The sequence below is a fragment of the Acipenser ruthenus genome, chromosome 7 (genome assembly GCF_902713425.1).
Source record: "Acipenser ruthenus chromosome 7, fAciRut3.2 maternal haplotype, whole genome shotgun sequence".
In the NCBI taxonomy this organism is placed as follows: Eukaryota; Metazoa; Chordata; class Actinopteri; order Acipenseriformes; family Acipenseridae; genus Acipenser; species Acipenser ruthenus.
The window spans coordinates 47099419-47115464 of NC_081195.1; the positions used below are offsets into that span (position 1 = coordinate 47099419).

At 37.6% G+C, this 16046-nt stretch overlaps 1 protein-coding gene across 1 annotated transcript in view; it reads right to left on the minus strand.

Annotated features, from left to right (window-relative positions):
• Positions 1-12924, minus strand: part of LOC117416192 (semaphorin-3C) — a 59235-nt gene extending 46311 nt beyond the window's left edge. The window contains exons 1-2 of the mRNA XM_034027269.3: positions 12696-12924; positions 4197-4340 (exon numbers count right to left, since the gene is read on the minus strand). Of these exons, the coding sequence (XP_033883160.2) occupies positions 4197-4302 (106 nt within the window). The 5' untranslated portion in view covers positions 4303-4340; positions 12696-12924. The remainder of the gene's footprint in view (positions 1-4196; positions 4341-12695) is intronic.
• Between the last annotated feature and the right edge of the window lie 3122 nt (positions 12925-16046).

A 16046-nucleotide genomic window follows, 5' to 3' on the forward strand; every position in this document is an offset into this window, starting at 1 on the left:
CCTTGTTCTTGTGTATTTTGCTGCCATCAAGAAACAACTACTGTACTGCACAACAATGCTTGTATTTAAAATGTCTTGCTCTCACAAACATTTCATGTTTTACAGCACGTGTCTTGCGGCTCTCGACCATATGGATATTTAGGTATGCGGCTTGTGGGGTCAGGAAGTTTGACCACCCCTGGTACATGGTCGGAACTTATAAACAAATTAAGTGTTGTGAAATTACATTCTTTTACAGGCTAAATAAACACGAAAGAAAATGAATCTGTAGATTGTATTTCATAGGCTCATAAACTATCATGAGGAAAATGGTAACGTACTGCTTAATTCTGTATAGAGAGAATTAGGCCAAACTTTGTCATTCATCCATGTACTGTACATTGCAATTATCTAATGCTCAAGACAACTCTCCCCATGGATCTTTGCATTAATGTAGTAGCCCTGGCCTTCTGCTTGGAGTGCTTCTGTCTCTGTTGAAAGGGGTCTGTAAAAGGAAATGTTTGAAAGCCTGGAATTCCAATCCTTTTTCTATTTTTCCAGCTGGTTTTGGATTCTGTGCACTTTAATTAATAGTCAGTAAAATCATATTTTGATATAACATTCAATTCAAAGACTAATAAAACCAATTTCAGACATGGTTCCTTTTGGTTCAAAATTACAATTGTTAAAAGCTAAGTCATGTCAATATTGATATATTTTGCAAAAAAATAATTTTGAAAGAACCTTTAGTCAAAAGCTTATATTACAGGTATTCAGCATAAATGGATGTTTTTCACAGATATACATGTGAAAATTAAATAAACTATAACCAGACATGATTGTAGCAGACTGAAGCTGTGGTTTTGTTGTCTATTAAGCTTACAGAGAATTAATGGTATTTCTTTCAACTGAATGTTTATTATTATATTTTATTTGCATCAACCATTCTGTTGAGCAATAATGAACAACTGAGAACAAAATAAAAGACTGCAGATGTTATCTAGCAAAGAAAAATATTCTGTACTTCAAATTGCAAGTGTAATGAATCTGACTGAGTAAACTCCTGATCTAAGCATTACTTTCCCTTTTGCAGGTTCGACTCAGCTTTTCCCGTTTTTATGGACAATTAAAAGCTCTTAAACTACATTTTCAGTCACTTAAAACATAACTTAACTCAGTTGCCTGACAATTATAAACCTCATGGATCGGCTCTGCTAATCAGGTTTCTGAGTCTGAGCGATCTCAATTCCACAGGTTGATGCCCTTTGAAAGCTTACAGGACTGACGAATCCTGAAATGCTTTCAAGGGCAACATAAACTGCCAGCAGCCTGAGCTATCCAGTCTAAAATATAACCTGAAAACATGTTTTAAAAATGTCTTTATACATAACAATTATGTGTTTAGTTACTAATAGCATCAATATACTCTGCAGTGGTCACTACTAGTAGATAATTTGACCTTGTCTTTCATGAAGGGCCCTCACCAAATATCATTGCAGCCAGTTATCTGGCAGATAATGACCATTGCATCAGACATTAATGTTTAGTTAAATGATTAAAATGTGCGTACAATGAATGATGAAAACCTCGAATGAAGACGATAACTGCATTTTAAGACTCAAACTCATTTAAAAAAATAATAAAAACAGTGCATTACGGGTGGCATTACCATTGAAAAAAAACGATATTATTGTCACATTGTATTTCTGTTAACCTTTCTTACTTGTCAAATAGTTCCTCAGTTTATCAAGACCTTGGCATTGCAGACCATGCACATTTTCTGGCACAATCCAAATTTCTTCGTACAGCATGATCTATTATTGCCTGAGAGCATACATTATTTATTAGCTACATGAACTCCCTGACACTGTGTGCATTAAAATGTATTGCTGAAACATATTTGTTCTATGAGAGAATGCAGCTAAAAACCGTAATGTCATAAAAAACATGAACAGCCAAGAAAAACACCCTTAACTTTGCAATCTCTAATTTAAAAAGCAACACAAACAAACAAATTAAAAAAAATAATAATTGAAGCTCAGTAACATAATACAAGCTCAATGGTGTATGTGCATATGTATACACTGGAAGGCATTTTGAAATATCTCAATATGAATTAAGGATTGCACAGATGTGTGTCTGCCAATAGTTAAAGCTGGCCTCCATACAAATGTATCTTCATCTTCAGTTCTAATTCAGTGGTACTACATTGGCAATTCGATGACACTGTACTAAGATTCCAAGGCTCAGGGAAACTAAACTATGACTTGATGGTATTTACTAGAATAGTACCTACATTTTCATATTAAGATACCAATGCTTGATATCACAATGATGTAAACTAACTGGTCACCCATTGCAGTGCCATTATACCTTAGAAGTGTCAGTGTGCTACTATATCAGAACCACTGTGCAGTATCTGTTCAAAATCCTTTGTGGTCACTTTGTTCTGCTAATGAATCTCCCAGGCTAGGGTGATATTTTTACAACTTTTCTGTAAGGGTTAAATCAAGGAGCTGGCAATGGGGGCACTGGCTGCAAAACAACCCGTGACAAACTCAAGCAAAACACACTACTAACAATGTTTTGAGTCAGAAGACATACAATCCGTCCAGAAAGTTTCAGCAATCATACTACATTTATTCCATTCCTGTTTTCAAAAACTTAAGTTTATATTAGTTGAAAGTATGTCAACAGTTGTTTCCTGAACACTAGACTAGCAGACACAGCAGGGAATATGTAATGTGAAGAATAATTAATGTATGACAAGAAAGAGTAATGAGAATACCATTATGACAGCAATGTATTACAGCATGGTTTTACAGCATACCGTGGCAGCCTCATTCCTAAGCAAAGCCTGTACGCACATGAGCAGAACCGCAAAAAAACATCCAAATGTGTTAATAGCGGTTGCAAGTAACAATCCAAGGCAGCAAAATGAAGCAGGTCTCTTCAATAGCAATGTCAAAAAGATACAGATTGTACCATACATCCTTACCACACTAGTACACGGTCAATTAATCACACATAAACAAGGACAAAATTACCTTGATCGATTGTATCACCCCTCCAATGCATTAGTATTAAAAGAAATGTTATTTTCACAGGGAATCTGCTGGAAGATAATAGTTTACAACACTACTTTGCTTTTTTCTGCACCTCTGTTTCTTCCTCTTGTTTTATTGTCAGAAACATTTTCTGCTTATTTAGTTTATTAGTTATTCTCACATGTTTTCAGGAGTAATACAGACTGTTTAGTATAGGTACCAGTGTCTTATAAATAATTCATATTTTTCATATTAAATATTACACTTTTAAAATGCACCAGAGTGAAGTAATTCAAGAACATTTCCTATTATAAATAGTGCTGGGAAATACTTGTTTCCTTATAGGTTGTATGGAAAATAGATAGCTTCAGAGTAATTGTATAGGAAAAAAGAAAATAGTATGTAGCAAGAAACATCCTTGATTTTACACACACATACACCCTGTATGGCATTAGGTAGCTGTGCAGAGGGCATGGCGTTAAGAAAGAGTTTACATGTGTTATAATTGCAGTGATTGGATCAGATCTCCTATGATTGACTGATTATTCCCTTTTTTATTCAATCTGCTTATTTTTTCCTGTGATTTTTCTCCACTTTGTCCCAGTGTTTTATGGTCTTGGTCAAAAAGTTTAGTCGTTGCCAATTATTTTTATTATTTTTTTTATTATTTTCTCCCAATTTGGAATGGCCAGTTATTTTTAGGCTCAGCTCACCGCTACCACCCCTGCGCTGACTTGGGAGGGTGAAGACGAACACACGCTGTCCTCCGAAGTGTGTGTCGTCAGCTGACTGCTTTTTTTCACACTGTGGACACACCATTCAGCCACCCAAGTGGCTGAATGGTGCAGCTCTCGGTCAGCTTACAGGCAAGCCCGCAGGCGCCCGGCCAGACTACAGGGGTCGCTGGTGAGCGGTGAGCCGAGGACACCCTGGCCGACCTAACCCTCCCTCCCCCTGGGCGGCGCTCGGCTAATTGAGCACCGCCTCCTGGAAGCTCCCGTCCTCGGTCGGCAAAGGAATAGCCTGGACTCGAACTCGCGACGTCCAGACTATAGGGCACATCCTGCAGTCCACGTGGAGCGCCTTTACTGGATGCGCCACTCGGGAGCCCCAGAAAATCATTTTTAAATGAAAATGAGATGTGTAAACAAAACTTGAACTTTAGCTTACCTTCATATGTTAAATAGACTCTTGGCATTGGCTGAGAAGATCCTAAGACACAGCTGGAGTAAAAAAGCATTCCAATAACCACTCGAAGCACTGCAGATTTTGCCATGTCATCTGGTTTAGTAGGTAACAACCAGCCCCCAGATCCTTCATAAATTAAAAAAAATATATATATATTAATTACCATCCAGCACTGCACATTTACACTAACAAGCATCTGTAGCCTATCCAGGGTCATACACATTTCTATTAGTATGATGGCCTCCAACCTGGCTGTGTATTACAACTGCAGATCGTACTGACTGCTGCACCACACAAGGGTTTCAAAGAGTTTTCTCTTTAATTTACTCCTGTACATTTTACAAAACTAGCACAAAACAACTGAGTGCTAGAACTCATTACCTCTTAAGCACACTCAGGTTGTTTATTTCCCATGTTGTATCATTAGCATGAAATTTAAAAAAAAGAATGGATTAAATTATATACAGTGGCTCTCAAAAGTACATGGAATCAAAATGGATTTAATTAGTAGTTTTTGCCACTGAGCAACACAAAAAAGTCCATAATGTCAAAGTGAAAAATAAAATCTACAAATTGTTCTAAATTAATCACAAATATAAAACAGGAAATAATTGATTGCATAAGTATTCACCCCCTTTGCTATGACACACCTAAATAAGCTCTGGTGCAACCTATTGTCTTTAGAAGTCACATAATTAGTTGAATGGAGTCCACTTATGTGCAATTAAGGTGTTTCACATGATTTCAGGTTAAATACACCTGTCTCTGGGAGGTCTCACAGTTGGTTAGTACATTCCCTAACAAAAACTACATCATGAAAACGAGGGAACATTCAAAGCAAATCTGGAATAAGGTTCTTCAAAAGCACCGATCAGGGGTAGGATATAAGAACATTTCCAAGGCACTGAATATCCCCCGGAGCACAGTAAAGTCCATTATTAAGAAATAGAGAGAATATGGCACAACTGTGAATCTGTCTAGAATAGGCCGTCCTCAAAAACTGACTATCCGGGCGAGAAGGGCACTAGACAGGGAGGCCACCAAGAGGCCTATGGCAACTCTAAAGGAGTTACAGTCTTCCACAGCTGAGCTGGGAGACAATGTGCATACGGCAACAATAGCCCGGGTGCTTCACAAAACTGGCCTTTGGGAGAGTGGCAAAAAGAAAGCCATTGTTGAAAAAAACTCAGCTAGAGTTTGCCAGAAAGCATGTGGGAGACTCTGAGACCAAGTGGAAGAAGATTCTATGGTCTGATGAGACCAAAATAGAGCTTTTTGGCCTCAACGCTAAGTACTATGTTTGGCGCAAGCCTAACACCATCCCTACCCTGAAGCATGGTGGTGGCAGCATCATGCTATGGGGATGCTTCTCTGAGTCAGGGCCTGGAAAGCTTGTGAAGATAGAGGGCAAAATGGATGCAGCAAAGTACAGAGAAATCGTGTATTCTTTGTTGTTTCATTTTTTTTAAATAATTACGCCTTTCATAAAGAAAACAAAGAATCTGATGTGTGTGTATGTGTGTGTGTGTGTGTGTGTGTGTGTGTGTGTGTGTGTGTGTGTGTGTGCGTTTTAAGAGAAGCTGTTGACAATTTTAAGTGCATTTTCTCCAGATATTACTATATTGGTATTTTCTGACTGCTAACCCACTACTAAAGGAAACAGGGTTTATATAAGGTTGTGTATATCCAATGGCACATGCTACACTAGATGTGGTTTTAACAGGGTAAATCAAGGTTAGAAAAGGATGAAAGGCAGAGAAAGATACTTACAAGAAATACAAGAACAGGCCAGCAGAGAATGTGATGAAATCCAGGTTTAAATTATCAGAGGTGTTTTAATATTTAGGAGTAGGTGCTACTGGTACAGTCAAACCAAATACGGACACAAGATGTAAAGAAGATGAAGATGTGCCAAATAATTTGATAAAAGGAGAACAATAATTTTATCAGATCCTGAGAGAAAGAACAATCTATGAGGTTGTAAAGATTGATTACTTTATGTTAATGGATGGTAACCCAGATAATAGCTCCACAATAAATATAATAATTGATAAAGATTTTCAGTTGAACAGTGTTATATGAAGTCTACAACCAGCAAAAATTGTACAGCCAAAAGGAGACAGCTGAACTGGCTGCCTTTCTGTCTTGTTGGTATAAGAGAAGGCTGTGTGGTCCAGTGGTTAAAGAAAAGGGCGTGTAACCAGGAGGTCCCCAGTTCAAGGTGAGACGTAATTGTAAGTGACTCTGCAGCTGATGCATAGTTCACACACCTCTGTAAGTCGCCTTGGATAAAGGCGTCTGCTAAATAAACAAATAATAATAATCCATTGCAGTTGCTTTGCAAATTATTGGCTGCTTATGATGATGTTAGGAACAAACAGAGCCAATGGGCAGCAGCAGTAATAGCCTTTAAAGTATATGGAAACTCATCATGGGTGTGGGACTGTGACAGTAAACAACAAGTGTGTCTAGACAAGGTTTTTTGTTAAAAATAGATTAGGAAATAAAAAAAAAAAAAATGCAATTAAAACCAGACCAGTTTACAACAGCACAATTGTAATTAGCAGTCAGAATTATTCCTACTTTAAGTTATTTTTCAAAAGCGCTCCTAAATTAATGTTTTCTGCAGGGTTGCCAGATTGGCTTTTTTTTAAGCCAAATTTTACAATTTTGACTTTTTTTATTGGTTGAAAATGTCGCTCTGAAAATATCAGTTGGCATTCTGGCATATTTTTGTCTTTTTTGTCTTTGTCAAATAGTATAAACTTGAGATTTCTTCTCAAATGTAATCATAACAGTATATCTGTTACGATACTCATCCACGATGCTAGATGTGCACTAATCCCGATACACATCAAAACCATATATATCCATACATATCCCTACCAGTCAAAAAAATATATTCTTGTTTTTTTTTTTTTTGTTGTTAACCAGTGTCTTTTAAGTTTTACTGCCCATCCTGATCCAGTTCCGTTTTCATGGGTCACATGTTTGCTCATGAAAACTACATGACACTTGATACCAATTTCAACATGACTTCCAAATGGAAAGGCAAGTAAGATAGAGAAAGGCGATATAATAAGAGCTGGGAAGCGAAATATGTTTGGGTTTCAAAAGCATCAGATGGCACAGAAAACACATTTTGTAAGCTGTGTAGAGTACCCATCCAGCCAAGAGCTTCTAACCTGTCCAATCATGAAAGCAGTGAAAAGCACAAAAAGAGAGTTAATAGTGCATCCATTTCAAGGTCCCTGCCAGTTGTGCAAGTTTCTAGGGCCAATGAAGAAGTCAGATGAGCTATAATCAAGTTAGCTGTCACCATGTCCTGTCACTGTGCTATTGCGACCATCGACCACCTCGGTGAAGTTATATCAAGACATGCTAAAGGAAGTACCCTTGGAAAAATCCAGCTCCACCGCGAAACTAAACATAGCTCATAACAAGAGTTATTTCAAAATCCAACTCCACCGCGCAACGTGCACACAGCTCATAACAAGAGTTATTTCAAAATCTAGCTGCACCGTGCAACGTGCACACAGCTCATAACAAGAGTTATTTCAAAATCCAACTCCACCGCGCAACGTGCACACAGCTCATAACAAGACTTATTTCAAAATCCAACTGCACCGTGCAACGTGCACACAGCTCATAACAAGAGTTATTTCAAAATCCAGCTGCACCACGCAACGTGCAAACAGCTCATAACAAGAGTTATTTCAAAATCCGACTCCACCGCGCAACATGCACACAGCTCATAACAAGAGTTATTTCTCCTGCATTGAAAGACGACTTTCAATGCAGGAGAAATAGCACAATTGCACAAGCAAATGTGCGAGGTTGTACGATATTTCAGTGAGAAGGAATGCAAGATAGTTTCTGCTTTTGTTGATTTGCTTCCTGTTGTACAGGCAACAGGGGAAGATTTATTCAAAGCTGTGAAAGCATCTATTGAGAGTATTGGCCTCAAGTTGTCAGACTGTATCGGGTTTGGAAGCGATGGCACATCAGTCATGGTGGGAGAACACAATTCTGTTTGGTCGAGAATTGCTGCTGAAGCCCCACATTGTATCCAGGTCAAATGCGTCTGCCATTCGCTAGCTCTCTGCATTCAACGTGCATTTAACAAGCTCCCTGCAAATCTGGGCTTTCTGCTAGCTGAAATTTAAATCGTTTTCAAAGAGCTCAGTGAGACGAAAGTCATTCAAATCACTTTTCAACATCATGAATCCTCATGATGAGCGTAAAGGAACAGCCCATACTTTTGAAAAGCTCTCTACAACAGGGGAAAAGGGGAAAAGTTAGGGGAAAAGTTATTTTTAACATCCTCATGAATTGGGAAGAGCTAAAGGCCTACTTCATGTCAGCTGAGCCAGCTAGTAGCCAGGATGCTCAGTACAAGGCACATATAATCTTGGAGATGCTTTGTGATCCAGTCAATTTCTTCTATTACCATTTTGTGTCTCCACTCACAACAGAGTTTGAAAGAGTCAGTGCATTTTTTCAAGCTACCAATGCTGACCCTGCGGAAATGTATAAGGAGCTCTCCACACACAGTAAGCGCCTGCGCAGCAGAGTTTATGATGAGCATGACAATTTTCTCCCTCCATCAAGAGTAGATTTTGGAGCAAAGTTTGAAGCCGAAGCCAAGAAGTATGTAGCAGCTCATCAAAATTCAGCTCTTCATCAAGCAAAAGTTGAAGAAATCAAATTGGGTTGCATAAATTTTCTTACGGAAGCCATACAGCAGGTAGAAAAGCATCTCCCTAGCCAGAATGATCTCTTCAAGGGACTTAGTAGCTTACACCCCAGCAAGCTCTTGAGTAAAACAGCAAGAATTCCATTAGCTCAATCGCATGGGATTGCTGCTGATGAATTTGCTTGTGCGCATACGCACAACGTTGCACTTCCAAGGTAAATGTTACCAAAATTTTGTGGTCACTGAGTGAAAGCTGGAGCTTTACAATGCAGATCAATTGTTTGGAAAGGACGAGCAAGAAGAGAACATTGCATCGGGTTCGAAGATCATTGGGTCACGCTTGGAGAAAGATGCGTCGGATTTGGATATGGATTAAGTACGTTTTTACGTTACAGCTACCTGAGGTTTACAGATTCAGCTGTCTAAGGTTCTGATTGAAAACAATAAATAATAATTAATGGAAAACAAATACAGTGTACGGTGTTGAAAATTGCAATTTTTTCTATTTTAGTCAAGGTTCTGCTTAATGCACTTTGCCTGTTTTTGCTTAATAAACTTATTCTGTACCATTATCCCATTGCTCGTCCTTACACACTGGAAATTTAGCATTACTCTAGCATTACTGTCCTCTGCAGAAGCCTAGTCGCACACTACTCTAGACACTAAAACCGAGCATGCTCACAGCATTAGCGTCTAGAGAGCAGCAGGCGGGTCTCTGCAGAGGTCAGTACGCCATGCTTTGGTCTTCCAAATAAATAAATCTAGATTCAAAACACAAGTGCAGATGTTTATATTGTAAAAATGTAAATGCAAATCTGTGAATAAGCTGCTTTTGAGGGCTGGGAATTTGACGTTTTATTCTGGCATCTAAACAGCATCGTTTGGCTTTTTTTGGCTTTTTTGAGGGAATTATTTGGCTTTGAACCTGCCTGGGCACCTGGTATCCTTGGTTTTCTGTTTTATACTTTAATTTGATTCAAACCACAAAAACCAAAAATATGCAGTATGTTGAGCATTTAGTATGGATTGATTGCTTGCTAAAGTTTGGCTCTTAATATGGAAATGTGTTTTATGAAAGCAGTTTGGCATCTTAAAGTTTACTGGAATAACAATTTTAGTTTGTAAATTGTTTTGTCATTCAGAGTAAAGAAAACAGATACAACCTCTTATACTAGTCTTAGATTTACACAACGAGGTCTAATTGGGGCCTATTCTAAACTGTGGGGATCTGAATACTGCAGCATTTTCCAAAGACCTCATTTCATTGTATTTTTATTGCATGTAGTAATATTAATAAAAACACCAGGAGGATTAAAGAGGGCAGGTATTATGACCCATCATTGCAAAGATTTTGATATACAGCTAGTATACAGACGTGCTCAAATTTGTTGGTACCCCTCCACAAAAAACGAAGAATGCGCAATTTTCTCTGAAATAACTTGAAACTGACAAAAGTAATTGGCATCCACCATTGTTTATTCCATATTTAATAGAAATCAGACTTTGCTTTTCATTTTTTATTCAACATAATATTGTAAATAATAAACGAATGAAAATGGCATGGACAAAAATGATGGGGCCGCTAACCTAATATTTTGTTGCACAACCTTTAGAGGCAATCACTGCAATCAAACGTTTTCTGTAGCTCTCAATGAGACTTCTGCACCTGTTAACAGGTAGTTTGGCCCACTCTTCCTGAGCAAACTGCTCCAGCTGTCTCAGGTTTGATGGGAGCCTTCTCCAGACTGCAAGTTTCAGCTCTTTCCATAGATTTTCGATAGGATTCAGATCAGGACTCATAGAAGGCCACTTCAGAATAGTCCAATGTTTTGTTCTTATCCATTCTTGGGTGCTTTTAGCTGTGTGTTTTGGGTCATTATCCTGTTGGAGGACCCATGACCTGCGACTGAGACAGAGCTTTCTGACACTGGGCAGGACGTTTCGCTCCAGAATGCCTTGATAGTCTTGAGATTTCATTGTGCCCTGCACAGATTCAAGGCACCCTGTGCCAGGCGCAGCAAAGCAGCCCCAAAACATAACCGAGCCTCCTCCATGTTTCACTGTAGGTATGGTGTTCTTTTCTTTGAAAGCTTCATTTTTTCATCTGTGAACGTACAGCTGATGTGACTTGCCAAAAAGCTCCAGTTTTGACTCATCTGTCCAAAGGACATTCTCCCAGAAGGATTGTGGCTTGTCAATATGCATTTTAGCAAATTCCAGTCTGGCTTTTTTATGTTTTTCTTTCAAAAGTGGAGTTCTCCTGGGTCTTCTTCCATGGAGCCCACTTTCACTCAAAAAGCGACGGATGGTGCGATCAGAAACTAACGTACCTTCACCTTGGAGTTCAGCTTGTATCTCTTTGGCAGTTATCCTTGGTTCTTTTTCTATCATTCGCACTATCCTTCTGTTCAATCTGTGGTCGATTTTCCTCTTGCGGCCGCGCCCAGGGAGGTTGGCTACAGTTCCATGGACCTTAAACTTCTCAATAATATTTGCAACTGTTGTCACAGGAACATCAAGCTGCTTGGAGATGGTCTTGTAGCCTTTACCTTTACCATGCTTGTCTATTAGTTTCTTTCTGATCTCCTCAGACAACTCTCTCCTTTGCTTTCTCTGGTCCATGTTCAGTGTGATGCACACAATGATACCAAACAGCACAGTGACTACTTTTCTCCATTTAAATAGGCTGAATGACTGATTACAAGATTGGAGACATGTGTGATACTAATTAAAGAAACTAATTAGTTTGAAATATCACTATAATCCAATTATTTATTATCTTTTCTAAGGGGTACCAACAAATGTGTCCAGGCCATTTTAGAATATCTTTGTAGAATAAGCAATAATTCATCTCTTTTCACAGCTTCTTTGCTTTATTCTATGACATACCAAAGGCATGCAAGTATACATGAAAAATAGCTTTTAATTTCATCACTTTTCAGGAGGAATGAAGCATTATTTCAATGAGCTGTAAGGGTACCAACAAATTTGAGCACGTCTGTATATACACACACACACACACATTGCATATGGTCTCCCGTAGTTCAAATACATTGTTATTGTTAAACACCCTCATTCCCCTCAGTGTGTTCATGTCTATAGTTTTCTTCTCCTAAACTAATTGAGACGAAAGAGAACAATGTGTCATGCAGCTGAACAGTTCTATCACCGACATTATATATACTTGACCTTCCTGACAATGCACCCTAACATATTCATACTGCTCTTTAGAAATAAAAGACTTTTAAACATTGTAAACCTTCTCACATAAAACCTTGTTAAATTATCTAAATTCCTAGCAGTATTTTATATATAGATAAGAAAGTATACTGTACAGTAGTTATGCTTAGTAAATAATTCCCAATACATCCAACTATTTTATAAGCAAACAAATATGTATGTTGTGCAAAAAATGTTATAACAGATTGCCTTTGTTTTACATCAGAAGTTGCTGTCTGTAGTCGCAGTTTATAAACATATTTAAATAAGCACCTGTATCGCAGTTAAACTATATCTGACCTACAATGAATACAACATAGCTGGACTATGAAATATTATTTCTGTCATGCTGTGAAGCAATTAAAAGGACTCCCTGTCATACTGTTAAATTGCACTCATTTTCCAGTGATTTTATGAAGTTACTGCCTTTCAGAGTCTTATATATACACAATAATAGCATTATTAAATCCTTAAATCCTAAAACACCAATATATTATATGCACAAGAATGAAACCACACCTGCTAGGCAGAATAAACCTCACTATTAGCTCAACTGGTTCACTTACCTTGACAGTTAGATCAAACTGTCTTCTGCCTGAAAATACCCCAATCTTCAGTGTACCCAGTTTCCAAATTAACAGGTTGTGTAAAATTCTGAAAGGCTACAGTCTTTCACAAAAGTTCCTTAGGTAGATTGCGTTTAAGAAGAGGAAAACAGCTCAGAACAGCTCATAGCCTTTCCCTTCCAGAACGAATAGCGAGAGTGAATACAATTCAGTTGGGGGAGGTCTAGGTTTCCTGTTACACTGCTTACTGCACAGCTTTGCATACCCTCCCAGTTAACTAGACACCAGACAGATAACCCAGCCCTAAAATCTAACATGGACCAAACAAACACTGTGCTTCCTTAGTTATGAATATCACACTACACTCCAGAAAAGACAAGAATGGGAAGTTTATCATATATGTTGAACCGTATTCTGTTCTTCAAGTCATTTCTCTTGAGATCAATAAGCAATGACTCTTTTAAAATGAACTTGAGCGAACATGTTTAAAAAATATACCTGAGTCAGTCCAAGGAAATATATAAACAGTATTATAATAATATTGTAACTTGCTAAATTCCTTAATTGACTGAACATTGAAAAAAAAGATTTAAATAATTTGCTTCAATTTCTGTGCTGTTTTGTAGCAAACTTCTTTTTCAGATACTGTAAAATATTTTAAGATAACATATGATTTACATTTAGATATCCATATAAATGTACGACTAAATGCGGACATCCTTATCCTGTAAAGTTGCTGATTTACAAATACAGTACATCAGTTATGAAATGCATCAGTCATTGTATAGTGACACCAGTTTCAATAGTAGCTAACTAAAATTTGAAAACAACAAAAAATACACAGAACATTTGCTTTCAGCATGACATTGCTACAGGCTTTATAATGCTTTTTCACAATACTCACAATGAGGTCCTTGATCTGACTAAAAGGGATACCTCTGTCCAGGTGTGTCTCACAAGTTTGTCCTACAAGTGTTTGATTGGAGTCATGTCTGGATATCAGACTGGCCATTACAGGACATGTGTATTGTTTAGATGTGCTTTGTGTGGGGTTTGCAAACATATTAATTCTTGCCGCAGCAGTTCTTCGGTATCAAGTGTCATCCCCGCCATCTGTATCCTTCCACCTCTTCATTCAGAGGCAGTTCCACAATAGATTTGCTTGTCTATTGACCAGCCTGCTAGTTGTGTTGTCAGGACTGTTTTGAGGAGCAAACCCGTGCCTGGAAGTGATTAGCTGGTACTTGCTGCAGTGAACTAATGCTATAACATGGGTGTGAGGAACCCCAAACAGCACTGTTACATAGCTTCTACACTCACTCATGGACAGGCTTCTCATTCGTGGCATACAAAATGAACATGATATAATCTTGAGCAACAGAAAGGTATAGACAAATAACCTTTTTTTTTTTTTAAACCGCTCACAAAAAATAAAATGAAATCAAATAAATACAGTAAGATGCCTTTTTTTTTCGTCATTTGCAGCTCATCGAGCATTATTAAATGCTAGGCAAGCTGTACGAAATGTTTTTCTGATTATATCTGGTTTGGTGACACTCATTTCTAAACACTGATGACCTGTTATGAGTCACGAGTTACGAGTTATTCCAGCTCAAGAGGACCCAATTCTAGGAGGTGTTTGATACATGATTGAGAACATGTACATGAACTTGTGCCCCATATGGAGAGAAAGTGCCTGAAGGTGGTAAAAGCATGCCTATTTTGATGGGGTTTTTTCATGTGGAAGATGATGTATAAAGACGCTTTACAGAACATTATTTCAGGTGATGCGTTTCTAACTTAAATTGAGATATTACAACTTTTTGCTTTGTGCAAGTTCAACTGCTGACAACCCTGTTAAGTACACTGAGTATTGAAGCTCATTTCATAGCTGATGAGCCAGCATGCCATAGCGTATTCTAAGTCATATGTTTATGTGCACAAGCAGCTTTTAGAGATTTAATATGAAATGATACATTTAAAGAATGTGTGCTATGCAAAAACAGATTAAACTGTTGGCATTACACTGTTGAATTTATATGTAAAGTATCCACTAAGCTGGAATGGGGTTCAGTTCATACCATGAGCGACAAATTTAAACTTATAGTTTGCAATGACATGTTTTTTTTGTTTGTTTTACCAAAAAATGAATGCAATAACACTTAAATGATAAAAATATCTCTAACAAAAACATTTTATTGTGTTCTGCGTTACTCGAGCAGCTGCACTTATTTTGCATTTAATTTTAAGTTAAGCATTCAAACACTTTTTTTGCTGATTTCTGCCATAGAAAGCCTCAAAGAAAAAATGAACAAAAGTGAATGCAAATAACAGAAAATGCAAATGAACAAGAATCATGCTGGGAAGTCTATTATTCTTTACAACAAAGCAGACAATTCAGAAACATAATTATGAGATGTGACAGGGATTTGGTTTGTGTGATCTTTAGCTTCTAAATTGTTTCAAGGCTACCTTTTTATTCTGTTGATAAAAAAAACTACTGTGAACTATGGAATTTAAAATATGAAGAGGGCTTTGAGCACAATAATTAATCTTGTAGATACATGCTGCTGTATATTTATTATTTTCTGGCAGCTATGCATTATGTACTAACCTTTAATTTCAGATCCCCACAGACAGGAGCATTCTCACATAGAATTGAAATGATGCTAAAAATCCATAGTTTTCCTTCAACGGTTAGAAAATTCATTACACACCAGGCTGTATTTCACAGCTCAATACAGCTGTTGACTGCTAATCCATTTAGGTTAATTACTGAGAGACTGAGTCTAAAAGCCTGATGTGCTGGCCCATAGCATTACGTGATTCCTTAGGGAAAAGGACACCTACTCTTGTGATGAAGTATTTAAAACCACTCTTGAGGCATAAACTGCAAACCTGATCCATATCAGGGGTAATAAAGTTAGAGCAATACATTTACAAGTCACTGGACCCTGCTTGAGACTATATACAATAAATAAGTGCATCTTGCTGATAACACAAATATCTTACGATACAAATATTTCTCTTCCAAGTAAACACTGTCTACAGGGAAGGGTAATACTATCCTTAATAATATCAAGGAAAATGACCGTCTGAACTCCCAACCCTCCTTATTATTATTATTATTATTATTATTATTATTATTATTATTATTTACTTTCTCAGAGAATGCTGATGGGGTTAGAGTTCATATTGTTTTTGTATTGAACAGCTCCAAGCCAGAAACAAGAGGAGGGGTTTTGTAACAACTCTTGGTAGTTGAACAGTTTACTACCCAGAAGACTCTTGCAGCTGGCACCCTTGATAAAGATGAGCAATAAAAGACGGTATAAACTAAATAATACCAGT